General features: G+C 41.3%; 2 protein-coding genes, 1 long non-coding RNA gene and 1 pseudogene across 3 annotated transcripts; 1 reads left to right on the top strand and 3 right to left on the bottom strand.

The window, feature by feature from the left end:
• The window catches only part of LOC146661714 (polypeptide N-acetylgalactosaminyltransferase 17-like), a 29,700-nt pseudogene extending 19,623 nt beyond the window's left edge, over positions 1–10,077 (bottom strand).
• An 8-nt stretch (positions 10,078–10,085) lies between these two features.
• Positions 10,086–12,143, top strand: LOC146661713 (uncharacterized). Its single transcript, XR_014913254.1, has 2 exons — positions 10,086–10,785; positions 10,996–12,143. It is a non-coding gene; the product is annotated as an uncharacterized LOC146661713 (long non-coding RNA).
• Positions 12,144–13,110: 967 nt separating this feature from the next.
• Positions 13,111–24,779, bottom strand: LOC146661711 (uncharacterized). Its single transcript, XM_085418223.1, has 3 exons — positions 23,474–24,779; positions 15,953–16,093; positions 13,111–15,810 (listed from the first exon to the last, which is right to left on the bottom strand). Exon 3 carries the CDS (start codon positions 15,763–15,765, stop codon positions 14,980–14,982), a length of 786 nt encoding a protein of 261 aa, XP_085274349.1. The 5' UTR covers positions 15,766–15,810; positions 15,953–16,093; positions 23,474–24,779; the 3' UTR covers positions 13,111–14,979.
• LOC146661712 (uncharacterized) lies at positions 18,381–20,424 on the bottom strand. The gene is made up of 4 exons (XM_085418226.1): positions 19,940–20,424; positions 19,547–19,798; positions 18,890–18,979; positions 18,381–18,717 (listed from the first exon to the last, which is right to left on the bottom strand). The coding sequence occupies exons 1-4, from the start codon at positions 20,067–20,069 to the stop codon at positions 18,458–18,460; spliced, it is 732 nt and encodes a 243-aa protein (XP_085274352.1). The 5' UTR covers positions 20,070–20,424; the 3' UTR covers positions 18,381–18,457.
• Positions 24,780–26,573: the final 1,794 nt, after the last annotated feature.

The following is a 26,573-nucleotide window of genomic DNA, read 5'->3' as shown; positions in this document are numbered from 1 at the left end:
TGTAAGCAGAAATCTTATGCACAGCCAGAAACATGTTTCCCCACTTTCACAATGCTGAGGTGCCAAATCCACAACCCCTCAACAAATGGTTTATTACACGCGGGTGTGAAGGGCAAGCTTTACTTACACAGCCTCACACACAGTAGATTTTTAAAGTTTTTTTGGGTACAGTGGTTTAGCCACAGATGCAACATCCACTTTTGATAAAGATCACTCCACCTGTTTATTTCTTAAGAAATTAAGCATCTTTATTAAGCTCTTATTTATACATGTCTACACAATAATAGACACCGTGTGCTCTGAGACGTTATAGTCTTCTACTTCTGCTTCCTATTTTCTATGAGTTTTCTATGAGTCTGTTGTGGCCAGTGCGATCCTCTATGCTGTTGCATGCTGGGGGAGCAGGCTGAGGGTCGCAGATGCCAACAGACTCGATAAACTGATCCGTAAGGCCAGCAATGTTGTGGGGATGGAGCTGGACACCCTCAAGGTGGTGTCGGAGAGGCGGATGCTGTCCAAGATAAAGACAATGTTGGATAACACCTCCCACCCACTCCATGACATGCTGGTCAGTCACAGGAGCACGTTCAGTGAGAGACTGAGATTACCGAAAAGCACCACTGAACGACACAGGAAATCTTTCCTGCCTGTGGCCATCTCCCTGTACAACGCATCCACTTAACACACTGTTTGCTGCTACAGCTACACATGTTTCTTTTCCAGCTATTTATTTATGAGTGACTTATGTATGTATGTATGTATGTATGTATATATATGTATATATTGTACTATTCTTAGTTAGTGTATTGTCTGTCTTGTCTTAATGTTGGTTTATAATGGAGCACTGTAACAAAAAATAATTTCCCCCAGGGATCAATAAAGTATTCTGATTCTGATTCTTCCATCGGTTTGGATTTTTAAACTCCCAACCTTTCAGTTTGTTATGAACGACTTATATTTCTAACATTTTGTGATGTAAAAGTGAACCATGTTTTTTTTTTTTTTTTTTTTTTTTTTTTGATGGAAGGACTTAAGACAGGAGTTATTTAAACAATTCTAAATGACAGTGTGATGGCCATAGTACTTTATGTGGGCCAAATGTGTTAAGGATAATGTTTATCAATGTAAAATTGCAAAGAACCTTTGAATAGATTATAACATTTTGTAAACAGTTACCTCAGAAGCTGTATTGGTAGATCTATGTATGTAAGGTAAAACTATCCACAGTACTTCCACTTAAGTAGCTAAACACATAAAGTCACCCTTACCAATAATACGCTGCTCCTTAAAAAAGTAGCACAAACAGACAACTGACTGAGCAATGATAAGTAGAGCTACCCGAGGCCGATACTCAAGCAGAAGAAAATTAAAAGTTGTTGTTTTTGTGGCTCGAAAAATTAAAGAATGTATGTTTAATAATTCAACAAGACCCACACCTTCAACACATGTACATCCAAATTTTGGAACAGGCTCAACATTGCTGTTGTTCAATAGTTTTTATCCGTTTGAAAAAGTCATTTTACGGCTTTAATGTTTCCAGCTGATAAGGAGAATGAGTGCGTTTCAAATGAGCGTCCGAAGGCTTTAAACATCTGCTTAGTCTGTAACGACAGTATCAAACTACAGAGCATTGTTTTTACTAAAATTCAACATTTTCAGATGAAAATTTGGCTACTTTTTTTTTTTACTGTAACACCCACCTCAACGCCGTTGTTAGGATACTCTTGGTGATCACATTTTTTCATATTTATGCTTCTGGCACTGAGGGTATCTAATACGCATGTTGTCGCTGTGTTTTGTACTACCAGCTGTGAGGGCTCTGCTTTTGCTTTGAGCAGTCTGTTTTTATTTTGTCTCGTGAGTGTGTGTTTTTCAAACGAGATCCTCGTCAGTTTGATTTTGTTACCACAAACTTTGTGTGAAGTTCACAACAGAGGTAAAGAGATTTAAACACCCCAGTTTAAGGAGGCAGGCAGGGGTTGGACCACCTGCACAGGACAGGTGAAGCGGAGAGTGTCCGGGGAGATGTGCAGCAGAAGCAGAGGGAACATTTTACTAGATGATAAATGGCAGATTTAGATGATTAAGGATTTGTTGACAAGATTAAAAGACACGTCCGTCAGAGTTCAACAACATTACAGTTTGATTAAATAAAACTTTTTTAAACTACACAAGGGTCATTTTCTCCTCTGATAGTAATCATATTAAACATGTCAAGAAAGAAAGAGTATAAAGAAAATAGTAAATGTGTGTCTAATTAAACTCTTCCTGTGAGCCTTACATCATCCTTTAATATGTTTGGTGTTACAAACTTGAAGAAGCACAGAAAAGATCATCAGACATTAATCTAATCAGTTTTCAGCCTTCATTCGTATTGAAAAGTTGAAATCTTCCCTGCTAGACCCAAGTGCAGCGTTTAACACCGTCGGCCATAACATTTTATTACAGCTATTATTAAATGGAGAGTGCTCTTCACACACTGAGGTTAATTATGAAGCTCCACAGGCTTCTGTGCAAAGACCAGTTCTGTTTACATTATACGTGCTTTAGAAGGCATAGCATAGCACAGGTCAGCTCAGCAACATCTCGACTTTGGCTTGTTTTTTCTGGTTAACGTAATTTAGAATTAAAGTTTAGTGTTCTTAGCATTTAGGATGGCCGTGGCGAGTAACTCAAGTGCTGTAAACATTTCATCAAAAGTTATCTGAGTTGGAAGGGTGGCTGTTAATAAGCCATTCTTAAGGAAGGAGAACAGAGAAAAATAAGGCTGAGGTGTGCCAAATTACACAAGAAATTGACTGGAAAAAGAAATCAGCTGTAATATGTCTTATGGAGTAATGAATCCAAATTTGAAATATGCATGGAAGAGGTCCGAAGAGAGATACAACAGTGAATGTCTATAGCCGTCTTTAACACAGCGTGGATACTCTACCGTGCTTTGAGGCTGGATTTCAGCCAGTGTTGTTGGAGCTCTTATCCAAATTAATCAAATTATGAATGTAGAAAAGTTCCACCAGATTTTGATCGACCATGTAATACCAAGTAATGTCTGATTGGCAGCAACTTTCAGTACGACAATGATCGCAAACATACTGCCATTGTAGTCAAAGTATGCCTGGATGAAACAACGCATCAGTCATGGATTGATCTCTCCAGGGTTCGAACCTCAAGATAATCGAAGCAGTGTGGGATCATCTTGACAGAAAACAAAACAAAAGGCATCCAGCATCCAAAGAAGAGTCTCGGATGTCTTTCAAGAAGCCTGCAGAACTAAGAAATTACAAGAAAGCTTACCTATTAGAGTTTAAGCTGCGTTGAAGAATGAAAGGCAGCTTTAACTGAACAAAAGGGTAAAAAAATCCCACATTGACGGCTAACTCAAGAGACAAAAAGCATTAGAACTCAAGTCATTACCGTACTTAAGGATAAATAAGTTAATTAATTACATTAATGCATAAGCAGAAAATAACCTACAGTAACTGCTTTGCGATATGGAAGTGCAAAAGACAACTGAAAGGGAGGATAGTTTCTATTAAGGGACAGAGGAACGATAAGAAACGATAAGAAATCAAGGAGTGTGGTGTAGATAAGTGAGGAAATCCGATCATTACTACAAATTTAGTTGAAATTTAAATATTTTAACTATGGTGTGTGAGGTGGGCCCCTGGGTGCCTCCTGTGAGGGCTGTCTGTTTTCCACATTCTGCAACGGTAAAATACGACTTAGAGGCGGATATTTGTTTTACCAAATGGACAATTGCTGTTGACAAAACTCGCCTCATGGTTGACTCTGAGAAAAAAACTCTTTCCCACAGAGGGGAATAAACGTATTCGAATATGAGCTTTTTTCCACTAAGGCTTATTTTATGGGGAGATGTACGAAATTATTTACCGGGTTACAAGCAATGATAATATCGGCTGTTGACTCCTCATTTTCATTTTCTGTCTATTGAGAAAACCCAGTGTAAAAGTAGCTAAAAGTAATGAAGAAAAAAACTTTGGTCTGACAAGGAGCAGGCTGCGCAAAACCTACCTTATAGATGTTTTAATAATAATAATATTGTTTTGGGGGGCGCGTTATAGGTTATAAGCATTGAGAAAAAACTGATATCTGATATCTCACTCCTCCTTGACCCGCGGTGTGTGTGTGTGTGTGTGTGTGTGTGTGTGTGTGTGTGTGTGTGTGTGTGTGTGTGTGTGTGTGTGAAACAAGATCGCCTGTCACGGCAATTATGGTTTGTTTTTTCAGTCCCTTGTAAAAGGGATTCTCAAAAGGAAAAGTAGTATTCAAAGAAAAGTATTCACTAAGGGATATTTATTCATTTTTACACATACGGGGTAGGCAGCCTGTAGGTTACAAGCGGATAGAAAGTTCTTCTTTTCATCACAAGCTATGGTGTAGCCTAAAAATGCAATTTGTTGCTAGGCAGATCATCTTAAAGGTTTTTTTTACTGCGTCTGTATTATAGGAAAATAAAATACTATTGAAATCTCTACAGGAAGTCACTCTTTATTCCCATTAAGAAATACAGAGAAAATCGTCATAATATTGAAACAGAATTCAGACTATGAGTTTGCGGAAAACTAGCTGCCGCTCTGTCTCTCTATACAGCACAAAATCAGCTGCTGCATCACCGCTGTGCTTCAGGAACCAAACCCCTCCCCTCATGTTTATGGAACATGACGCATCAGGTCTGAAAATGACTAGACAATTCCGGAGTATTTCCGGAAGTGTCATAAGGTCCGGATCGAGGCCTTCCTTAGTAAATATGCTGTATTTGAATATGGCATATTCAAAGCCTTCTTCTTTGGGAGAGCAGATCTCATCGGACACAGGAGAGCTGCTGGGCTGCAGAATGAAATCCATCTTGTGTGTCTGAGGCTTAGAAATTGTGAACTCCTCCTCTCTGCTTTTATTCTCCTCCCTCTAAAAACTTTTTTCTTTTTTTTTCCCAACAACAGATGGCGCGCTTCCGGAGGTTTACCCCCCCTCCCTTCTCAGGATGCAATTCGACACGCTTAGCGACAGATGGCGCGCTTCCGGGGTTCGCCCCCCCTTCTCCGGATGTCGGGGGGTTCCCGCCCCCCCCCCCCCCTTCTCCGGATGCAATTCGTCACGGTCATTACTCGCTTCCGGGGGGGAGGGGGGAGGTCAAAAGGTCATGATTAGGGCCATCAATCACTTTGGATTAAATTTTGTCATAAACCGTATGGGAGTATCTCTCTATAAGTTATTCCAATGTTCATACATTTGGCAAAGATATGTTTTTTTCCAGATTTAATTTTGAGTACATGTCATTTTTGTTTTTGAATGCTGTGTTTCACTTTAATTTACACTAAAATAAGCCTTTTTCCAAATACCAAAAATTCACTCCTGACTGTTAATAACACCGTGCTTCCCGCTAGATGATAGGACCCACTCACCATGATGGGGTGAACTCCACATGGGCATCAAAAAATCCTGTCACCTCAGCAGTGGCTACCTTCCAACCCTCGATCCTGGCCCTGATCAATCCCTCTCTCTTTTGGTTCCTTACAATCTTCACCAGGCCGGGATAGCGTTTGTTCACATACTCCTCCAGTGGACCTTTCAGTTGCTCTACAGTTCAGAAAATGAAGATAACACATCAAACAAAACAAGTCAGAAATGCTTATAAAGACTGATCTTTAGTTGATCTTTGAATCTGCAGTTTAGCTTATAATCTGCACATCTATCCTTGAACAGTCTGCCAGCTGGAGTTTTCCAGTATTTGATCTGATGTCAGGACTAATAAAGCCTGAAAAGAATATATCACCATTGCAGCTAAGTTGGCGAGTTTAAGAAGAATCCCTACATGCTAAAGAAAGTGCTTGTATTTTTTTCTTAGCTTCTCTAACATCAGATCCATTGCAGCCCTCTTTACTGAAGAAAGGAGGAAAAAAAGAAAAATGCTGTTCCAGAGTCCCCTCTGGCAGCAACAATCAAAGCCTGACACATTATGCCTAGCTTGCATAATTATTTTCATGCAATCACAATAATTGGAATTCATGTCGATAAATATGAAAGGACAGCAGAGTGAGCTTAAGCAACCATTCCCAGTATGACAACTCTTTTGTCTCACTTCTCTCACTGGCAGCCTGCACTCCTTTATAAACCTCACATCAAGCCTTAGTATTGGTTGTGTGAAACAACATGATAAGAACACAAAGGGCAACCCACTAAGCACTAAATGGTAAATGGCCTGCATTTGTATAGCGCTTTTCTAGTCCCTAAGGACCCCAAAGCGCTTCACACTACATAATAAGTATTTGGTCAATAACAAAAATACAACTCAATACTTTGTAACATAACCTTTGTTGGCAATAACAGAGGTCAAACGTTTACTATAGGTCTTTACCAGGTTTGCACACACAGTAGCTGGTATTTTGGCCCATTCCTCCATGCAGATCTTCTCGAGAGCAGTGATGTTTTGGGGCTGTCGCCGAGCAACACGGACTTTCAACTCCCGCCACAGATTTTCTATGGGGTTGAGGTCTGGAGACTGGCTAGGCCACTCCAGGACTTTCAAATGCTTCTTACGGAGCCACTCCTTTGTTGCCCGGGTGGTGTGTTTTGGATCATTGTCATGTTGGAAGACCCAGCCTCGTTTCATCTTCAAAGTTCTCACTGATGGAAGGAGGTTTTGGCTCAAAATCTCACGATACATGGCCCCATTCATTCTGTCCTTAACACGGATCAGTCGTCCTGTCCCCTTGGCAGAAAAACAGCCCCATAGCATGATGTTTCCACCCCCATGCTTCACAGTAGGTATGGTGTTCTTGGGATGCAACTCAGTATTCTTCTTCCTCCAAACACAACGAGTTGAGTTTATACCAAAAAGTTCTACTTTGGTTTCATCTGACCACATGACATTCTCCCAATCCTCTGCTGTATCATCCATGTGCTCTCTGGCAAACTTCAGACGGGCCTGGACATGCACTGGCTTCAGCAGCGGAACACGTCTGGCACTGCGGGATTTGATTCCCTGCCGTTGTAGTGTGTTACTGATGGTGACCTTTGTTACTTTGGTCCCAGCTCTCTGCAGGTCATTCACCAGGTCCCCCCGTGTGGTTCTGGGATCTTTGCTCACCGTTCTCATGATCATTTTGACCCCACGGGATGAGATCTTGCGTGGAGCCCCAGATCGAGGGAGATTATCAGTGGTCTTGTATGTCTTCCATTTTCTGATGATTGCTCCCACAGTTGATTTTTGCACACCAAGCAAATACTTATTTTCCACCCTGATTTACGAATAAATTCTTTACAAATCCAACCATGTGAATTCATGGATTTTTTTTTCACATTCTGTCTCTCACAGTTGAAGTGTACCTCTGGTGCAAATTACTGACCTCTGTCATCATTTTAGGTGGGGGAACTTGCACAATCGGTGGTTGACTAAATACTTTTTTGCCCCACTGTACCTATGAAAATATACTCACTGTATATATATATAATCAAAGCATTTCTTTAGCAAAGTGCACATACTAGCCCTTTTTAAGTTCATTGACATATGTGCACTCAAACAGGCCCAATGAGATTGAGGGTTATACCCCAATTATTTGTGTTAGGTTTGTAAGCTTTTCCAAATGAATACAGAAAATCAGCAAAACCACCATAAAGAAAGCTTATTTAAATAAAGCTGATATTGGGAGAACAAAGCCCAAGGGGTGGAAAATGAGTAAAAAACCTGTGAAGCAGAGAATAACATGAGGGACTGTTGCAGAGCGCATGAGTGAAACAAGCTCACAGATGAGCTGACAAAGATTGGCAGAAATCACTTTAGAGCAGCCGGGTAATAAGGAACAGGTGAACATAGAGTGGAGCAGATAATTACGAGCAAAAACCCAAACAAATACTTTCAGACAATCCTAAAGCTCTTATTTAGTTGCATAGAGCCATGTGTGAACATTTTGTCTTTACATTTTGCTTCCAAGGAACCGAACTGTCTTTTAATTCTGTAATTTATTTCACGTTCTTCAGGCTTTCTGAAGCTCCTTCAAATTTTTCTTTGGACATCATTTTATCATAATTTTCAGTGCAGTCCTTTATTTGTTTGTTCCTATGAATCATTCACACATAATAAAGGCACCTAACTCAAGGGACAAATTCGTTACTGGCACATTACCAGCAGCTTGTCACAAATACACAATTTGTTTCCTGCACAAAAAATGACAACGATAACACACCAGCAAGGTGATTACCAAAGAGCTATTAGCCAAAAACTTGACATATGTCAAGAAACTAAACAAGTAGAGGACAAAAGAACTGGCAGCTTAAATAAAAACATCTACAGCAGACGAACAGAATTTGAAAGTTGTGTCCTTAAGAAATAACACAAAACTGACACACAACCTGAGAGATGCATCTGGCATCTTATGTTTGCAAGTTTCAGTAAACTGCTGCATCTATTTCCCATTTTCCTAGCAAAATACAAAGACATGATGGCTTATTAGCTCATCCTATCCTAAATAACCACTAATGTATGCCAACTATTGTCACTGCTACACTATCAAAAGCTGAAAACAAACATAAAAAACATACAAATTCATCACCACAACAACACAGTTGATAAATAAAGAAATACAGAAGCACACATGCAAATAGAGAGATGACATAAAAGTTCTCACTCAGCTCCCTGCGGTGCTGTTTTAAGCTCCAACTCACTCTAAACAACACCAACGGGGGTCTACTGCTTCCTGAGCATCAACGACCGCGCCACCTTTTTAAGATAAGATAAGATAAGATAAGATAAGATAAGATAAGATAAGATAAGATAAGATAAGATAAGATAACCTTTATTAGTCCCACACGTGGGAAATTTGTTTTGTCACAGCAGGAAGAGGACAGTGCAAAGGTTATTCACTAGTTTCAGTTTTATAATAATATAAAACTTAATTATATAATTATATTCAGGTTACATGACACTTATTGTATAAGATAATTATTTCTGGGATGCTGAATGACAATTTGATGTGTATTTTGTTGCTTTCAGTAGAAATCCTGCTGATGACTCAGTGGATTTTAGATGGAAATTCTGTGTTTCACTCACTATAAACCATCTTCTAATCAGAGGGCGAAAAAGCCACTCTTCTTATTTGGTATTAGCTGAAGAAAATATTTAATCTATACTGACCGTCATCGCTGTTGTCGTCCACCAGGATGACCTCCTTGAGCAAGTGTGTGATTGACAGCTGAGTGGACTGAGCGCAGGATCACCGACAGAGCCTCGTTGACGAAGATGAAGATGAGGGAGATTTGGGGAAGGTCTCTTGAGTAGCTGACCTTTCTACATCTGTAGAAAGACACGACACAACACCTGTAAACTACTTGCATTAAGTAATACGAGGTGCCAGTGGAGCACTAGAGTGATGGTTTGGGAAAAGTAGTCTACAAAGTTATACAATTAAAAAGACAATCATGATTTTGTATTGATGAGCCCATTTACCATGATTTCTAACATTTCTGATCAATTGAATGTTGTATTAAATAACAAGGAATATGCCTTTCTTTTTAAAAAATGAGGACATTTCTCAGTGAACCTTAATTTTTGAGTGCTCGCATATTTAATTTTGAATTTGTAAAAAAGACTAAACTACCTCCATAGAGCTGCTGACGTCTTGTTCAATGGGGCTGAAAGGCAGAGCAAGTGCTGCTTCCTGTTCAACTATAATCACAAGGATTTATTTTCCACATTGGCCTTTTAACTGCATGTGCTGTTTCAGATAGAAACCCTATTTTAAACTTGTTTTGTTTAAACAGCTCTAATGAAGCGGAAAGCGGCAGGGTGAGGCTTTGGCTCTAAGTTTAGCACATGTGGGAAAGGAAGGGGCTTCTTTTATTGTCTCCTTTTCACGTCTTTTTTTCTTTTATCGATTATCTTATTTCCTCTGTGAAATAATAGCTAATTAGAAGTTATTCTATAACAAATCCAGTGTTTTCAATTCACGAGGTTGGAGAACACTTTTTTAGGGTTTTTGGCAGGAAACCATTAGAAAACAGAAGGCAACATTAACAAGATTAACCACGAAGAACTGGGACATTTGTCACCTTTTTTCTCCTTCTGATACAATATTGCAAAAGTCTTGAGGCATCCTCATTTCGTTATATTCTGCTGGGAAAATGGGAAATAGGCAGAGCAATTCACTGAAACGTGCAAACATAAATGGAAATACAGTACATAAGGCAAAAATGTACTTGAAAGTCAATATTTGGTATGGCCACCTTTACTATCGAACATAGCCTGGACTCTCTCTTTCCGGAACACACTGCTTTAATAAATGTTGAGGTCTGGGCTCTGGGGAGGCCAATCCATGACTGATCTAGGTATACGTTTATTGTATTCACCGTGTGTTTGGGATCATTGTCGTAATGAATAAAAATATGCCTTTTCCAACTAGATGCTTTTCAGCTGGGACTGCATGATTAATGAAAATCTTAATATCTGGTTCATATTTCCATCAGCTTTCTCAAGATTCCCAACACCACTGGCAGAGCCTTCATCGTGTTTTACAGATGGATGTAAACACCCTCTGTTGGAGTCATATCAACAATTATTTGAACCAAAAATGTCAAATATGAATTCATAATGCTGTAAGACCTGTTGCCACTGATATAGTCCAGTTCTCGTGTAATTTACCATACCTCAGCCTTTTCTCCCTGTTTCTCTTCACTAAAAATGGCTTCCTGACAGCCTTCCACTGAGACCGTTTCTGATGAGGCTTCAGCAAACAGCAGATGGATCCATTAAAGGGCCAGTGCATCTCTCAGGTACTTCAAGTCTTTGCTTTTCTTTATATTTTTCTACATCTTAAGGACATGATTTCCAGATACAGTTCATCTGCTGTACAGAGTTATTTAGTCCTGCTACTTTTCCGGTTTCCTCAATTTTTTTAAGGACTCACAGCACGCCAGATTTTTGGGAACCACCTAGTTGGTTCAAAATGTTATTTTTACCTATCAGATTTTGTTATCTTTTAGATTCTTAAAGTGCTATGCTGTGGTGTGCTGGGGGAGCAGCACAGCAAAGAAGGACTCATCCAGGCTGGAAAAACTGATCAGGAAGGCTAGCTCTGTGGTCGGCATGAAGCTGGACACCCTGGTGACAGTGGCAGAGAAAAGGACACTAAAGAAACTGATGGACATTATGGACAATGCCAGGCATCCTCTGCACACGGCCATTAACAACCAGAAGAGTCTGTTCAGTGACAGGTTGCTTCTCCCCAAGACAAGAACTAACAGACTTATATACTGTTTTGTTTGTTTGTTTGTTTGTTTGTTAATTAGTTAGTTAGTTTATTTGCTTGTTTTAATCAATTTTAAATCATGCTTTTTATTTGTTCTTGTTTCTAATATCTCTGTAAAGCACTTTGAATCACCTTGTTGTTGAATTGTGCTATACAAATAAACTTGCCTTGCCTTGCCTTGCCTTGCCTTAAAAACTCCTTTGTCCCACACGCCATCAGACTGTTTAACTCCTCTCTGGAGGGGAGAGGGAGGGGAAACAGGAGGACAAAGGAGGGGGGAACAACTAAGCTGTAGTGCCTCTTCACCTCACTGTGCAATACCTTTTGTGCAATACTTTTGTAAATAGTCAACAGTGCAATAGACCTCAATACTCGATACTTTGGGAGCCATAAACATCATTAGACCAGTGCACATATTGGTAAATGGACTGGTTCTTATATAGCGCTTTTCTACTCTTCTGAGCACTCAAAGCGCTTTACACAACTTGTGCATTCACCCATTCACACCCATTCGCACAAGCACATTGTTCTAGGTGCTTTCTAAGTAACATTCACACACATTCATACTCCGATGGATGCATCGGAGAGCAATTTGGGGTTAATATCTTGCCCAAGGATATTTGGCATGCAGACTGGGGGAAGCCAGGAATCGAACCACCAATCTTCCGATCAGCAGATGACCTGCTCTACCGCCTGAGCTACAGCCACCCCCTTATTGTCTCTATTGTGCTCTGTCTTGGTTGTTGAGTTGACTAATGTGGAAATAAAATTTATCCAGCAGTAAACCTGAGTTTGCGGTGAGGGAAGCATCTTGTACAGTACAGCACTTTCCAGCAGGAACTTCGATAGAATGTAAAATAAAACATTTTGTGTATTTTAAAATGACATTCAGTGTGTTTTTGTTGTTGCTGCACTAATCAACCACTTACTACTAACTGCAATGGTAGTTTATTGGATTGGAAAGTGTGGCGATGCTCGCCACCTGGTCTCCCTTCTTGCTTGTTGGTGTGGGCAGGTCTCATTTGTAGGTGCTGAAGAGCTGCTGTGGCTCATTTCCATCAGTGGCACTGGCAATACCTGGGCTCATTCTGTCAGTGAGGTAGTTGAAAAACCCCAGTTGGGTAAAGCGTTTGGGGGTTTTTGTTAACAGACATGCTTATCTATTTAGTTGGTGTTATTTTTTTCAGCTAAATTTTTTAGTGCAATTAGCACTTTCAGCATCAATCCATAGCAATGTGTTGTATTTTTCACATTGTCTGTGTGTAAAATACATATGTAAGCATAGATTACACAAAGGATCCTGCACGCCAAGCTGGATACAAATAGAAATCCCTGGAAACAATTCTTTCTGCGCTTAAGAGCAGCTTCCTATTGCAACGCTGGAGGATTTGTCACCATTACTGGATACGCTGCAGAAGCACAGCAAAGCAGTGACTGTGTGGAGTCGAAAACTATTACACCAACTACACTACACAGTCACCCACATTACCCCAATCACTGGCGTGTTTACACAACAGAGACGCTGAGTCTTTGTTACGGGCGCCAGCCACTGTGGCCTCGTTGTGTGGACACAGAGAGACCTTGCTGTGACTCGCGTCTTCCCTGCTGTGGATTTCTGGAAACCGCGCTTAAAGAAAGCACAAGACTTCTTTCGTAAAATGTGCCTTCCTGAACTTGTTGGGAAATACTTCTCGAAACAACGTGCTGCTCTAAATAGCCTGTAATGTTTCATGTTGTGGTTAAAGATTGATGACAGCTGTGTGGTGCGATGTAAATAGTTTGCATTTCATTTTTATGTGATTGCTGTGTACATGTGAATAGATCTATAATAAAGAAAAACAAACAAATATACTATTCTTTTTTGTTTTATTAAAACAACTTCACACAAAGTACAACTATTTACAATGTACAGTACATCCAAAAGAACAGCTTTAAGAATACTCAACAGGAGCAAGTGTCATTTGGCCCTGGTTTGACAACAACACTGGGGCACATATTAACAAAAACACAGCAAACCTTAACGATCTTATCAAGAAGTGTTGTGTCTTCAGCCTCACATGATAAGAGTAATCAGACTGTGTGTAACATTTTGAACTTGTTGCGCAAACTACCTATTACTCGCTCAACATGAATTCTCAGGTGGGCAATTGCTCTCGTTTGTTCAACGTCCCTTGCATCAAGTTGACAGTAGCCTTTTGTGAAAGCTGGAATCTTGACCTCCGCACACATCATTCCTACAGCATCTCTGATGTCAAAGCCTCTGTCAGCCAATACTACGTCCCCTGGTAACAGCTTTTGAAGAATGCCACATCTCTCTATGATGTGTTTATCTGATGCACGACTAGGGCTGGGCCATATTATACCATTCACGGTAATACCGGTATAATGTTAGGCAACGATAGGAAAATGAAATATCGCGATAGAATGGGAGTAAAACGCGCATGCGCAGTGCCTTTGTTTTCATACGCACATGGCCGATTGTTGAGTGAAACAGATGAACCAGAATTGGTTTGTAAAAATGGTGCAACTTCCGTGATGTGGAACTGGTTTGGTGTTTGTCTGTCAGATACACGACAAAGCACATTTTTTTGCAGAACATGAAAGCGGTCGTCGTTAATTGTCGTATTTGTCGGACTAAGATGCTCTTAAATCTGGGAGTAATCTGGGTCCTAAACTCCGTATGCTTCAGGTCAAACAACACTGCAGCATCACTGAGAGTTAAAAACTGTCTAAATTCTTTCATCTTTAGTAAAACGATCAGCATTGCTGCTTTACCAGGTGTAACTATAAAGTTTAACTTCCATGAAAACAAAAAGTTATTACATTTAATGGAGTTAGAAGTTAGCAGGAAGCTAGCGGAAGTTAGCTCGCTAGTTTCGCTAGTTACCTAAGCATGATATAGCATGTTCTGACTGAGAGATTTCTGAAAAAAATCAAACGTACAGCTCTGCTATCACTTCCAACATAAATGAAGACAGGAAACTAAACAGCAGTGACGTTTGTAGGGTTACTGAAGTTGGGCTAGCTGGTATATAATGATGTGCTACGTGATCGCTAGCGACACAGCTATGTTAGCATAACATAAACAGTGAAGCTGGAGGACGAACACTAACACTTTTCCACTTATAAAAGTTAACGTGAAGGTTCTTCATGGTTAGAGACAAATGCAATCGCATGGCAGGATGCTGTAAACGGACCAAACTTCAGTCAGGAGAACAACTGAGATAATCTATCCACAATACCAGGTTAGTCATTAATATACTGCAACAACATGGGAATAGAGCAGCTGCCAGAGAATTCAACATTAATGAATCAATGGTACAGAAGTGGAGGAAGCAAGAAGAATGAGTTTAATAAAGTTTGATTTATCTGACTGCTTTGTTTCGCTTAATGTGCCTTATAATCCCGTGCACCTTATGGTCCGAAAAATGCGTACTGCACACTGCAGTTTAATGTTGCAAAGCACCTCTTTTTAACTTCAGTGGATATTATACATGGTTATGCTCAGGATATGTCAGCCCATTTCTACTGGAAATGCCTTTTGGTTAAACTTTCAGCAAGGAATTTGCATTTGCACTGTTACATTTTTATAAAGCTTTAATGTACATAAAAACCAGCTTCTTGTTTAAGTGAAAATAAATGGAAGGTTGTCTTTTTGCGCTAGTAATGTTGTGGAGTTGTATTTTGTCTCGCATCAATTATATCGTCGGTTATATCGTTATCGCAAATTTTCAAATATATATCGTGATAAATATTTTTGGCCATATCGCCCTGCTCTATGCACGACCCCCCATCCCCTGGAAATGAAAGAAATAGCTCCATGGGGTGTAATCCCGATGAGGTATTTTATGGTCTGTGTACCCTTGTAATGAGAGTATGTTTGTGCGCGTGCCTTTAAATTAGATGGTCTTTCTGTTCGAATCTCAAAACAGTCAACAATGATTGCTACTCGTTTTCCAAAAGTTTCAGTAAACTGTGGAGGCATTGTCGCCTGCAGACAGTGCCTCTCAGGCCAGTGCACCAGTGCTCCTAAGTGGGCATACAAAACATCAATGGTATCGGTGAAGACAGAAGACAGTGTTTTGTGCGACACATGGAATAGATGACAAAGATGCTGGACTGGAAGATCAAGTCTCAGACGCATTAGTGTGAGTAAGAGCATTTGGAAACCTGTCAGTTTCTTCGGTATTGGCAGGAAATCTTTGACAGTGTTGAAGAGGGACATTAAGACAGCATAACAATATAGTCCAGTGTAATATCTTACTTTTTCGGTATCGTCCTTTAAGAAAGTTTCATTCAGCTCTGTCTTTTGCAACTGTGCTCGAAGCAGTCTGTTCTCCTCCAACAGCCGGTTTATTTCTGCTCTGCCCTGTTGACTGCACACACAGTCCTTCGTCTGCCCTTCAGCTTCCGTGACGCTGTCACTCCCATCACCACTGTCCACATTTGCAGCTGGTACGTCAACCTCCACTTGTCCAACACAACTGCTGTCCACTGCCTCCATGACATGGTTGTTGTTCTTCTGTCAGACCTTCATCGATCATCAAGCCTGTAAGATAAAAAATAGTGCATAGACTTAAGGTTAATGTACACCAATATTCCAATGACAGGTGTGTGATTCATCTTTAAGTTATGTGCGGATTAGTGTACCATAAGAGCAATTTAGTATGTTTTCAGAGGGGGGTGTTTACCTGCAATGGGTGCTCTTTTTCGCTTCCGTTGCATACGCCTTGCGTGCCGGTCCGAGTCTGACACAGGTTTGTCGTCGTGCCCCATGTGCAGTGTTGGTGCCCAGTCTGGATTTGTTACATCCATTTCATATGCTGGTTTGCCTGCAATAATGCCAAATCAAAAGCTACTCAGTCGACATGACGTGGTTCTGCAGCATCACACATTAGCATGTTTTATCTCATTATCTATGACCGCGGCGCATTGAAAAAAAAACCCACTAAAAGCCTTTTGGTTTGGTCCTTTTACAGCATCCTGCCATGCGATTACATTTGTTCCTGACCACCGAGAACACTCACGTTAACTTTTATCGAGTGGAAAAAAAGTTAGCGTGTTTATATTGTGCTAACATAGCTGTGTTACTAGCGGTCACGTAGCACATCATTATATACCAGCTAGCCCAACTTCAGTAACCCTACAAATCAATCAATCAAGCTTTATTTATAAAGCACTTTTCATACAGAAAAAATGTAGCACAAAGTGCTTAACGGTGTGTTCACACCGAACGCGATGGACGCGAATAAAACGCCCCAAACGCCCCTAATTTGACGCGTGTACATTCGCGTCTCAACGCGTGTCCAAGAAAAATCCATCGCGCGTCAAAATATCATATTTTGACGCGCGTGAACCGGAAATGTGGGAGGAATGTGGGAGGGAGTTGTGCCAGACCTGGTTTTGCAAGATGGCAGCTATCGAGCTAGCGCTTGAAGAGAGAGTCTCCCTTCTCTATGTACTGTGGAGAGCAGAGCAGCAGCGTAAAAGACGTCCTCGCCGTACCTGGGTCCATCAGGTCCTCCAGGCGCGTGAGCAGTTTGGTGAGTTTCACCATTTGCTCCAGGAGCTGCGCCTGGATGACGGCAGATTCCAGCGATATCATCGTCTGTCACCCGGCCAGTTTGAGGACCTGCTTTCCCGTGTCGGTCCCAGAATCGCCCGCCTAGACACCAATTACAGGCGCTCAATCCCACCTGCAGAGCGCCTGTCCGTCTGCCTGAGGTTAGTAAAAGTGGTCAATACGGTAGTCCTTTATTGATACCTGTGCTAATATATGCTAAACCAGCCATTTATACACTGCTAACATGGATGTGCTATGCTAACAGTGAATGCTGTCGGTGTTTACTGATGGCATAGCACATCCATGTTAGCAGTGTATCGTGTATACACTGCTAACATGGATGTGCTATAACAGTGAATGCTGTCGGCGTGTATAAACTATCGTTTATACACTGCTAACATGGATGTGCTATGCTAACAGTGAATGCTGTCGGCGTTTACTGATGGCATAGCACATCCATGTTAGCAGTGTATCGTTTATACACTGCTAACATGGATGTGCTATGCTAACAGTGAATGCTCTCGGTGTTTACCGATAGCAAACTGGTACTGTTTATAATATTTCTAGTGATACTCAGATGGTCTCATCAAGTCCCGATTTAATTTAATTCGATTTATGCTGTTATCAGTGGTTGAATGATAGCATGGCTGTGGTGTCATAGGTATGGTGAGCCAGATCATCCCCCAGGTAGCGACGGCCATCTGGGACTGTCTAGTGGACGATTTCACGGCTGTGCCTTCAACTGAAGACTGGCGGTCCATCGCAGAGGGATTCCAGGAGCGCTGGAACTTCCCCCTCTGTTGTGGAGCTCTGGATGGGAAGCACGTCCAGACGAAGGCACCCCCCAACTCAGGATCCATGTTCCACAACTACAAGGGAACTTTCTCCTTTTTAAAATTTTCTTAATAAATGGATCTCTACTCCAAAATAACCTAACCTCTCTTTATTCTCTTAAGTAACTTGTCTTCACTATGTTCCTATAACCAGTGTGATGCAAAAGTTTGAGCAACCTTATTAATAGTCATTATTTTCCTGTATGAATCGGTTACAGTAAAAAATGTCAATTACATATATCATATAGGAGACACACACATTGATATACACTACATATTTATGTTATTTCTCTTTTTATGTGTTGCCAATATATGCACCTGCTTTATTTAGTGTAAAGTTATTGCACACTTTCTGTAAATCCAGTGAACTGCATTTCACTTCTCAAATATCACTGTGTGTGTCTCCTATATGATGTATTTAACTGACAATTTAAATTGTGACAAATAACGATTTGTACAGGACAATGATGGCTATTAACAAGGTTGCCCAAACTTTTGCATCCCACTGTATCAGTATATTTTGTCATTAGTATAATATGAAATAAATTCTACTTGTGTCAAGTCGGGTGCCAATATTTGCTGTGTAGTAGAACAGAGACATTTGTCATTATAAATGTTTATTTGATAAAATATATAAATTCAGTAATAAAAAGATTCAACATAAATATATAAAATTTAACTATTTACAGAGAGACAGGAATAAAAAGGACCCAGCTTGGAGTGGAAGAGCCTCAGGGGAGAAGGAGGAGAAGAATAAGAACATTGTTTCTGCCCTGGAGAGCTGCTGCCTCATCAGAAAACTACTGATCATTAGGGTCCAATGTTTCCAAATTTAGCACAGCTGTGCTGTTGTCAAAAACTAATTTATGAATTTGGAATTTCACGAATTCTCGTGTCTGAGGCGGCATGCTCTCCAGAGCAGGAACAAGGCCGAGGAGGAAATACTCTGTTGCAGACGGGCGTGGCCTCTTTAGGGACTCCAGGATAGCCAGCTCCACCGCCGATGGACCATCCTGGGACCCTTCCCTCGACCGCCTTCGAGCTCTCCTCCTCTGTGGGCCTGTAAAAAACAGAACAAAACACCACAAAGAAATGAGAAGGCTGCTACTAGATTGTCATTTTCAAAATTGAAAAAAAAACAGGATATGAACAGATTGGTTGTAGATATTTAGTAAAGGTGATCACAAGGGAATCCAAGCAAGTAAAAAGCTATCAGTGCTTGATGTTCATACCTGTGGGTGCAGCAGCAGGAGTGGAGGGACCAGGGACTGGGGAGTCAGGAGAAGCAACAGGGGAGGACTCTGCTGCATGATAACTTGACTCTATCAAGACAATATTAAATGTTAACAGGTTGAAGACAATAGTCATAGAGAATATTATATTATTATATACTTATTATTATATACAGTGGTCTCCCATTTATTGCAGCACATGAACAGTAGTCACAGTTCTCACAAGTTGATTCTCAAAGTGCAAACCTTTGTCGATTTTAAAACGTAAAAGTATTATGCCGCGCTTTTTCTCCGTCTGCGGCGCCACTTTTGTGCGCCTTTTTTGCTCCCAGTGCAGGTGTCTATTTCCGAATGAGGGTCATAGTTATGAGTGTTTTTGTGCTGTTTTTTTCTATTTGAAGTGATGGTTATCAAAACCAAACATGATAAGTTTGGCAAGCGCAGGAGACACGACACGGAGGAGATTTGTCATTTGGGCTGCAGAATGCAATGCGCATCGTTGAAAGCTGTACGGTGCAATAAAAAAATCAGCGAAAAGGCGAGGCAGTGACGGATGAACAGCGGGACTACTTTATACTGTTTATTAATAAACAAAATATATTCCTGTATGACAACACGCATAAATTAACTGCCTACATTAATTAATTGTAAACATACCTTCTGACTGACACTCCCCTGCTGCCTCTTCGGGCTGTCCCTGGTCCTCGGGGGAGAAGTTCTCCACGGTCCGCACCATATTTCCGCTGGTCTCCCGCGGGGTGAGGAAGGGGTCCAGAAACCCCATGACCGCGAAGAACTTCCATCTCCTCCCCGATCCTGCTGCAGACCCACTCCTCTTCTCCTTCTCTGACCTCTTCTCCTTATTATATGTGTCCCTGAGGCTCTTCCACTTTCTCCTGCAGATGTCCTCTGAATAAACGCATTATCTGGTTAGCGGAAAGGTATTTGTACAACAGTGGGAAAATCGCGGGACAGTAGGCGCGCTTGCTAGCTTTTGCACGGCTTCATCGGGTCAGTCTGAAAATTAAAAAGAAGAAGGAATGAACTTACCAGGTTGCCCGATCTCCTCACTTATGTGTCTCCAAGCTAGGTCCTTTTTATTCCTGTCTCGGTAGAAATAGGAGCTGGCATCATATAGCTCGGGGTGGTTAGCCACGGCGCTGATCAGCTTTTCCTCCATACTGAATGAAGAATGAAGGGCTTTGGCTGGATCTGCCCCTTTGACCTAGGTCAGAGCCACGTCACCAGGCTCCTGATTGGTTGTCGCGGCGCGATTTGACGCTGGAGTTCAGATTTTTCCAACTCGAGCGGTAGACGCGAAACGCGCGTATGCACAAAGTGCAACACAAAAACTCACGCGCGTGGTTTTATTCGCGCGTCAAACGCGCCTGACGCGCTACACTGACGCGCGTTTCACGCGTTTTGGCGTTTTCGCGACGCAAATCTGCTTCCGAATTTTCGCGGGACCCGCAATCGCGCGTCATCGCGCCTTTCCATTGACTTTACATGTAAACCTGACGCTCTATTCGCGTCCATCGCGTTCGGTGTGAACACACCGTTACATAGTTAAAAGCAGCCCACCCCACCCTCCAACTCACTCCCCACACTCTCAATACACATATATCCCCCCACCCCCACCCACACACACACATACACACACGCGCACACTTAAAGAGTAAAAATTGGGCTGGGCTCGCATGAGCCAAGTGAGGAAACATTATAACAGAGAGCCGTCTGCACCGGGAGCCGGTCACAGACCGCAGCCTCCGGGCTGGGCACACAGCCGGAGGGAGGCCAAGGAGCCCCCCAACCAGGCTGAGAGGACCCCAGAGACCAGCAGCCACGGTCAATAACAGCCCCGGTGCAGAGAGCGCCCTCCGAGGAAACACTGGAGATATGACGCAATACGATATATACAGGGTAAAATGATAAAATAAATAAGAACAGGATACAATATAAATATAAATATAAATAGAGTAAGAAGATTAAAAAATGAATAAGAATAAAATCAAAAAATATTAGGTAAATCCTAAATTAATAATAGAATAACAGGATAGAATAAATAAGCATAAAAAATAAATAAACGCTAAGTAAAAGCTAAATTAAAAAGGTGGGTCTTGAGCCTGTTCTTAAAAACATGTACGTTCTCTGCGGCCCTGAGCTCCTCCGGCAGGCTGTTCCACAGACGAGGACCATACCACTGAAAAGCTGCCTCTCCGTGAGTATGTGTCCTGACTTTAGGGACAATCAAAAGGCCAGTACCAGAGGACCTCAGGGTCCGCGAGGGTTCGTATGGTAAAAGCAGATCTGAGAGATAAGAAGGCCCAAGACCATTAAGACATTTAAAAACCAATAAAAGAACTTTAAAATCGATCCTGAAACACACGGGGAGCCAATGCAGCGATTCTAAAACCGGTGTAATGTGGGCCCGCCCTCTGGTCTTCGTCAGCACACGAGCTGCCGAGTTTTGCAAGAGTTGTAAAGTTGAAATATTCTTCTTAGGAAGACCAGAGAGCAGGGCATTACAGTAATCAATGCGACTGGCAATAAAAGCATGCATCAGCATCTCCGTGTTGGCCCGAGAGAGAATAGGGCGGACTCTGGCTATATTTTTTAGATGATAAAATCCAATTTTGGTTACATGTTTAACATGTGGGATAAAACCAAGCTCAGAGTCAAAAATAACACCCAGGTTTTTCACTTGTAGCGAAGGACATAGTGAAAATGCCTCTAATTTAGACAAGAGTTTCTCTCTCTGAGCTTCAGGACCGACAATTAAAACTTCAGTTTTGTCCTGGTTAAGCTGTAAAAAGTTTTCTGCCATCCAAGATCTTATATCCAAGATACAGTTAAAAAGGGCATCCATTGGTCTGGTGTCATCAGGAGACACGGAGATGTACAGCTGCGTGTCATCAGCGTAACTGTGGAAGTTCACTCCATGCCTCCTGATGACACTGCCGAGAGGCAACATATACAAATTAAAAAGTACAGGGCCTAGAACCGACCCTTGAGGCACACCACATGTCATTTTATGGATCTTAGAGGAGCATGTATCCATACTCACCATAAAAGATCTGTCAGAGAGATAGGAAGTGAACCAGTTGTGTACAGCACCAGAGAGGCCCACCATGTGTTTTAGTCTGTTTAAAAGAATAGCGTGGTCTACTGTATCAAAGGCTGCGCTTAGATCCAGCAGCACCAGGACTGAGAGCTTTTGGGCGTCCCAGTTACATCTAAGATCATTTAAAACCTTTAGGAGAGCCGTCTCTGTGCTGTGGTTCACCCTAAATCCAGACTGGAATATCTCCAGGATCTGTCTATCATTGAGAAAATCAGTAATCTGAGTAAAAACAAGTTTTTCTAAGACTTTACTTAAAAATGGTAAGTTGGATACAGGTCTGTAGTTATTAAAATCATTACAATCCAAATTGCTCTTCTTCAGAAGGGGCCTCACCACCGCCGTTTTAAAGGCAGCAGGGAAGACACCCAACTGAAGAGAGCAATTCATCATGTATAAAAGCTCAGCCTCAAAAAATCCATAAAGTGTTTTAAAGAGTGAAGAGGGGATTGGATCTAAAAGACATGTGGTGGGTCTCACTGTGGAGAAAACCTTCTGAAAGTTCTCAGCATTAACCAGGACAAAGCTGTCCAGTGTCTCCTCAGGTACAATCGAGCCCTCAGATGTGTTTACAATCATATCGCGATTAGATAAAATATCAGATCTGATGGCGCTGATCTTTCCCCTGAAGTGGTCTGCAAACTGCTCACAGAGCGAGTCTGTGGGGGTTCTTTGGGAGCTGTTAAAATCAGGGTTAAATAAATGATCTATGGTGGAAAAGAGGACCTTGGGATTATTTTTGTTAATACTGATTATTTTGGCGAAGTATGAATTTCTTGACTTCCTTAATGTATTATTGTACATTTTAAATTGCTCGGAAAATATTTGATGGTTGATATTATTTTTATTTTTCCTCCATCTCCTTTCTGCTGCCCTGCAATTTCTTTTGAGTTTTTTGACTTCTTCGTTTCTCCAGGGTGATGCATGTTTTACGTTAATCTTTTTGGTGGTGAGTGGAGCAACGGAGTCAAGGCTTTTCTTCAGTTTGCTGTTAAAATAACTAAAAATCAAATCGCAGGGTGCAGGTAAAATCACAGGGGGGCATTTGACTAAAACCCTGGTAAAATTTGCAGCCACTGTCACTGCTGTTTAGTTTTCTGTCTTCATTTATGTTGGAAGTGATAAGAAAGCTGTACGTTTTAATTTGTTTCCAAAACCCCGCAGTCAGGACATGCTATATTGTATTTAGATAGAAGCTAGCGAGCTAACTTGCTGCTAACTTCTAACTCATATGTCATAAATTCCATTGTCATGGATGCCTGGATGTTTAACTCAGTTGTTACACCTGGTAGAGCAGAACGCTGATAATTTTATTAAAGATGAAAGACTTAAGACAGTGTTTTAACTCTCAGTAATGCCACAGTGATCATTTGATATATGGACCTGCAGCAGAGTTTAGGCCCAGACACGGCTAGTGACGTCAGACTCAACAATCGGATAGTGATATGAATTACTTTAGAACTCACCGGAGAGAAAATGCCGCGAGCAAACCAACAAAAAGCTGGGGATTGCACGGAACTCGATATCCGCTCGTCTCACCGCTGCAATCCATGCCTGGCGTCTTTGTTTGGTGATATCGGATACATGGGATCCCTCACGTTGCCGCCAGGATGGAAAACGATTAAAAGATTAATCCAGTTTCTTGCCTTCACGATCGTGAGATCTAACATTGCAACCGACTACACACGTACCACCATAGCTGAAGCTGTATCCTTTGTCTGGCCTACTGTGATGGCGGCAGGGGGCGCATTCTAAAATGTCATGTGACAATCTGATTCATGAAGAGTGATGATGTCACAAGGACATGTGATGATGTCACAAGGACATGTGATGATGTCACAAGCACATGCCTTTGAGCCTTTTCTATAAATAGGGGTCAGGAGCAGCAAGTTTTAGTCAGTTTGTTCGCAGCCTTCAAACGTTCGACCAGAGCTATATTTGAAAGTATTTGTAAACCTCTTCAGAGTCACTGTGCACAGGATTAAAAATGTATCCACGAAAATGCCAACAAAGAATAAACAATCTTGCTGCCTCTCCTTCGAGGTCTGGCCGGCCACTCACTTCAAGAGGGAAGCCTGATATGACACGATCCATTGGTGCCTCATCAGTCCAAAGGACATTACAGGAAAACTCCGACCTACATGCAAAAATTAAACAAATTGAAGAAGAGAAGCTTCAACTGGAGGAGAAGTGCAGACAATTGGAAGCACGAAATCAAGAGCTGGAAAAACAACAGCAACGCCAGCCTTACACAAAAATTATTAGTGAGGCCTGGGAAGGAAAGTTTGGTGAAGCACGACAGAAGATTTTGTTCCTGATGAAGGAAAACAAGACAAAGAGTGCTGAATTAAAAGAAACGTCTGCCCAGCTTCAACGCGCGAATGCTACTATTGGGGAGATGCAAAGGGATCTCCAAAACATGGAGCAAAAGAATCAGGCGCTCCAAGGAACGCTTGATGAAGCTATGGAACAAACTGCACAAATCCTCGGACAGAAAAAGGAAGGGGTCACACAAATGCAGGACCAACTCAAAGGCATAAAGAAAAAATACGAAGTGCTGAAAGTCAGGCTGGATGAAACAGAGTGCAAAAAAAAAGAGCTTCTTCAAGAGAAAGAGCAACAGGAAGAAGAAAAAAAACGTATTCTCCAGGACTCAGACAACTTGAAGTGTGAAAACGCTGAAATGCTTGCACAAAAGCAGCAACAAGAGAAAATAAATGAAGACCTGCAGCGTAAGCTTCAAGAAATCACAAGAAGAAATGAGCAGTTAGAAAAGATGCACAAGGAAAAACAACAGCAAAATACAGACAAGTGCAATCTATTAAAAGAAATGGAGCAAAGATGCCAGAAACTTGAGAAGGAAGTTGAAGAAACAACCGATCAGTTGAGAACCCTCATCCTAGAGAAAAAAGTGGTCGTGGAAAAGCTCATGGAAAAGAAGAAAAAACGTTTCCGCTTCTTCTGGAGGAGGGACACTCCTGCTTTTTCTACTTTTTCTATTTTTTCTACTGCTGACGTCACCTCGTCTCCCTCCACCTCTGTTCCATCTTAATTTTCACCTCTCCTCTCCCCTTCTCTCCTAACACTTCTTCCCTCTCTCCTTCATCTTTTTTCACCCCAACCAGTCCCGGCAGTTGACTGCCCCTCGTGAGCCTGGTTCTGCCGGAAGTTTCTGCCCGTTTAAAGGCAGTTTTTCTTCCCCACTGTCGCCTAGTGCTTGCTCAGAGGGGATTGTTGGGGTTTTCTCTTTTCTTTTTTTTTCCCTTCTTATTACCATTTTCCTTTATTTACCGATTTGTTTTGTTTACTTTTCTTTTATGTTGTTTCTTTATTTACTTGTTTAACTTTTTTTCAACTTATGTAATAAACTAATAAACCAATTGAATTTATCCTCTGCGTATTTTACATCTAATCTTTAAAGAATATTTCCAAAACATTTTCAAACATCACGATCTGTCTTTTGTTTGCTTGTTAAAACCCCGTAAATGGTGGAGTAAAAACCCTGTGATATGGTTTAAAACATCAAAATAGACTAAACAACTAGTCTAAAACTAAGAGACACAGGATAAAGTTGGTGTGAAGGTTTCAGTCTGTGAATGAATCTAAGCACCATCACCTTAACTTTAAATTCATCTCTGTTACCCTCTTTGTGACTGAACTCTGACCGTGAGCACCACAGCCACTGCGCACCAGTCACACACACTTTAAATCCATCACAGTAAACCAGTTAGTTTACCTCAGTTTGTTTTGCAGCACATTTCACAACATGCAAAAGCATAATGTGCCATGTACAGACTCAAAATCTAATTTAAAAACATGAGGACTGACCTGTAAGCTTTACATTTACAGTTTATCACATACCACTGAGGTTCTTACCTGTAATTCTAAGCCCTCTTCTTCCTTTTCTGGTTTAAAACATCAAATTAGACTAAACAACTAGTCTAAAACCAAGAGACACTTAAATATTAAGTTAAACCTCTGGGGTTGCCGGACGCGCCGGCGCGTCAAAATCACATGACCAATTTAAGACGACACAGCTACAAGATGCAGCGATTCAGAGGCTGTATCCCAATTCAGGGTCTGCAGCCTTAAAGGCCGCATTTTAAGGCCGATTACGTCACCATGCCAGTCTCCTATTGCCAGAGGCTGAAGTGTGTGTGCAGTCACCAGGTGATAATCTGATATCGTCTACTTCCCCACTGATGTTAAGTAATATGAAAAAAATAATGAATCCCACCTTAGGCCGAATGTGTGACTCTCTTCGTAGTGGAAGAGAGAATGAATCTTCCCATCCGAATTCACGGCAATCAGTCTGTCAATCAAATCCTGTGGAGTAAAATGAGAGGCTTTGAACAAGAATGCACCGGATAGGGTGCAAAACGAAAACTGTGTGGAAATTTACAATGGGTAAGGTGGAGAACGTATATCAGTCTCAGTGTGAGAGGGTTTATTTGAATGCGTTTGAAGTAAAACAAATGGGTGGGTGGTGTTTGGAGGCCAAATAAAAAGTGCAAACATGCCCTCAGATGGATGACAAAAAAAAACTGCAGTGTGTGGAAAAGAAGA

Source organism: Rhamphochromis longiceps, linkage group LG9 (genome assembly GCF_057381845.1).
Source record: "Rhamphochromis longiceps isolate RC_006_pf linkage group LG9, R_longiceps_female_GT1.1, whole genome shotgun sequence".
NCBI lineage: Eukaryota > Metazoa > Chordata > Actinopteri > Cichliformes > Cichlidae > Rhamphochromis > Rhamphochromis longiceps.
The sequence above is the reverse complement of the archived record's forward strand: the minus strand, read 5'-3'. Positions and strand labels throughout refer to the sequence as shown.

Coding starts and splice junctions, on each gene's coding strand:
- LOC146661711 (XM_085418223.1), bottom strand. CDS start 15,765: ATGGAGGCAGTGGACAGCAGTTGTGTTGGACAAGTGGAGGTTGACGTA.
- LOC146661712 (XM_085418226.1), bottom strand. CDS start 20,069: ATGGAGGAAAAGCTGATCAGCGCCGTGGCTAACCACCCCGAGCTATAT. Junction 19,799..19,939: donor TGAGGAGATCGGGCAACCTG/GTAAGTTCATTC, acceptor GCGTTTATTCAG/AGGACATCTGCAGGAGAAAG. Junction 18,980..19,546: donor AGGGGAGTGTCAGTCAGAAG/GTATGTTTACAA, acceptor TTGTCTTGATAG/AGTCAAGTTATCATGCAGCA.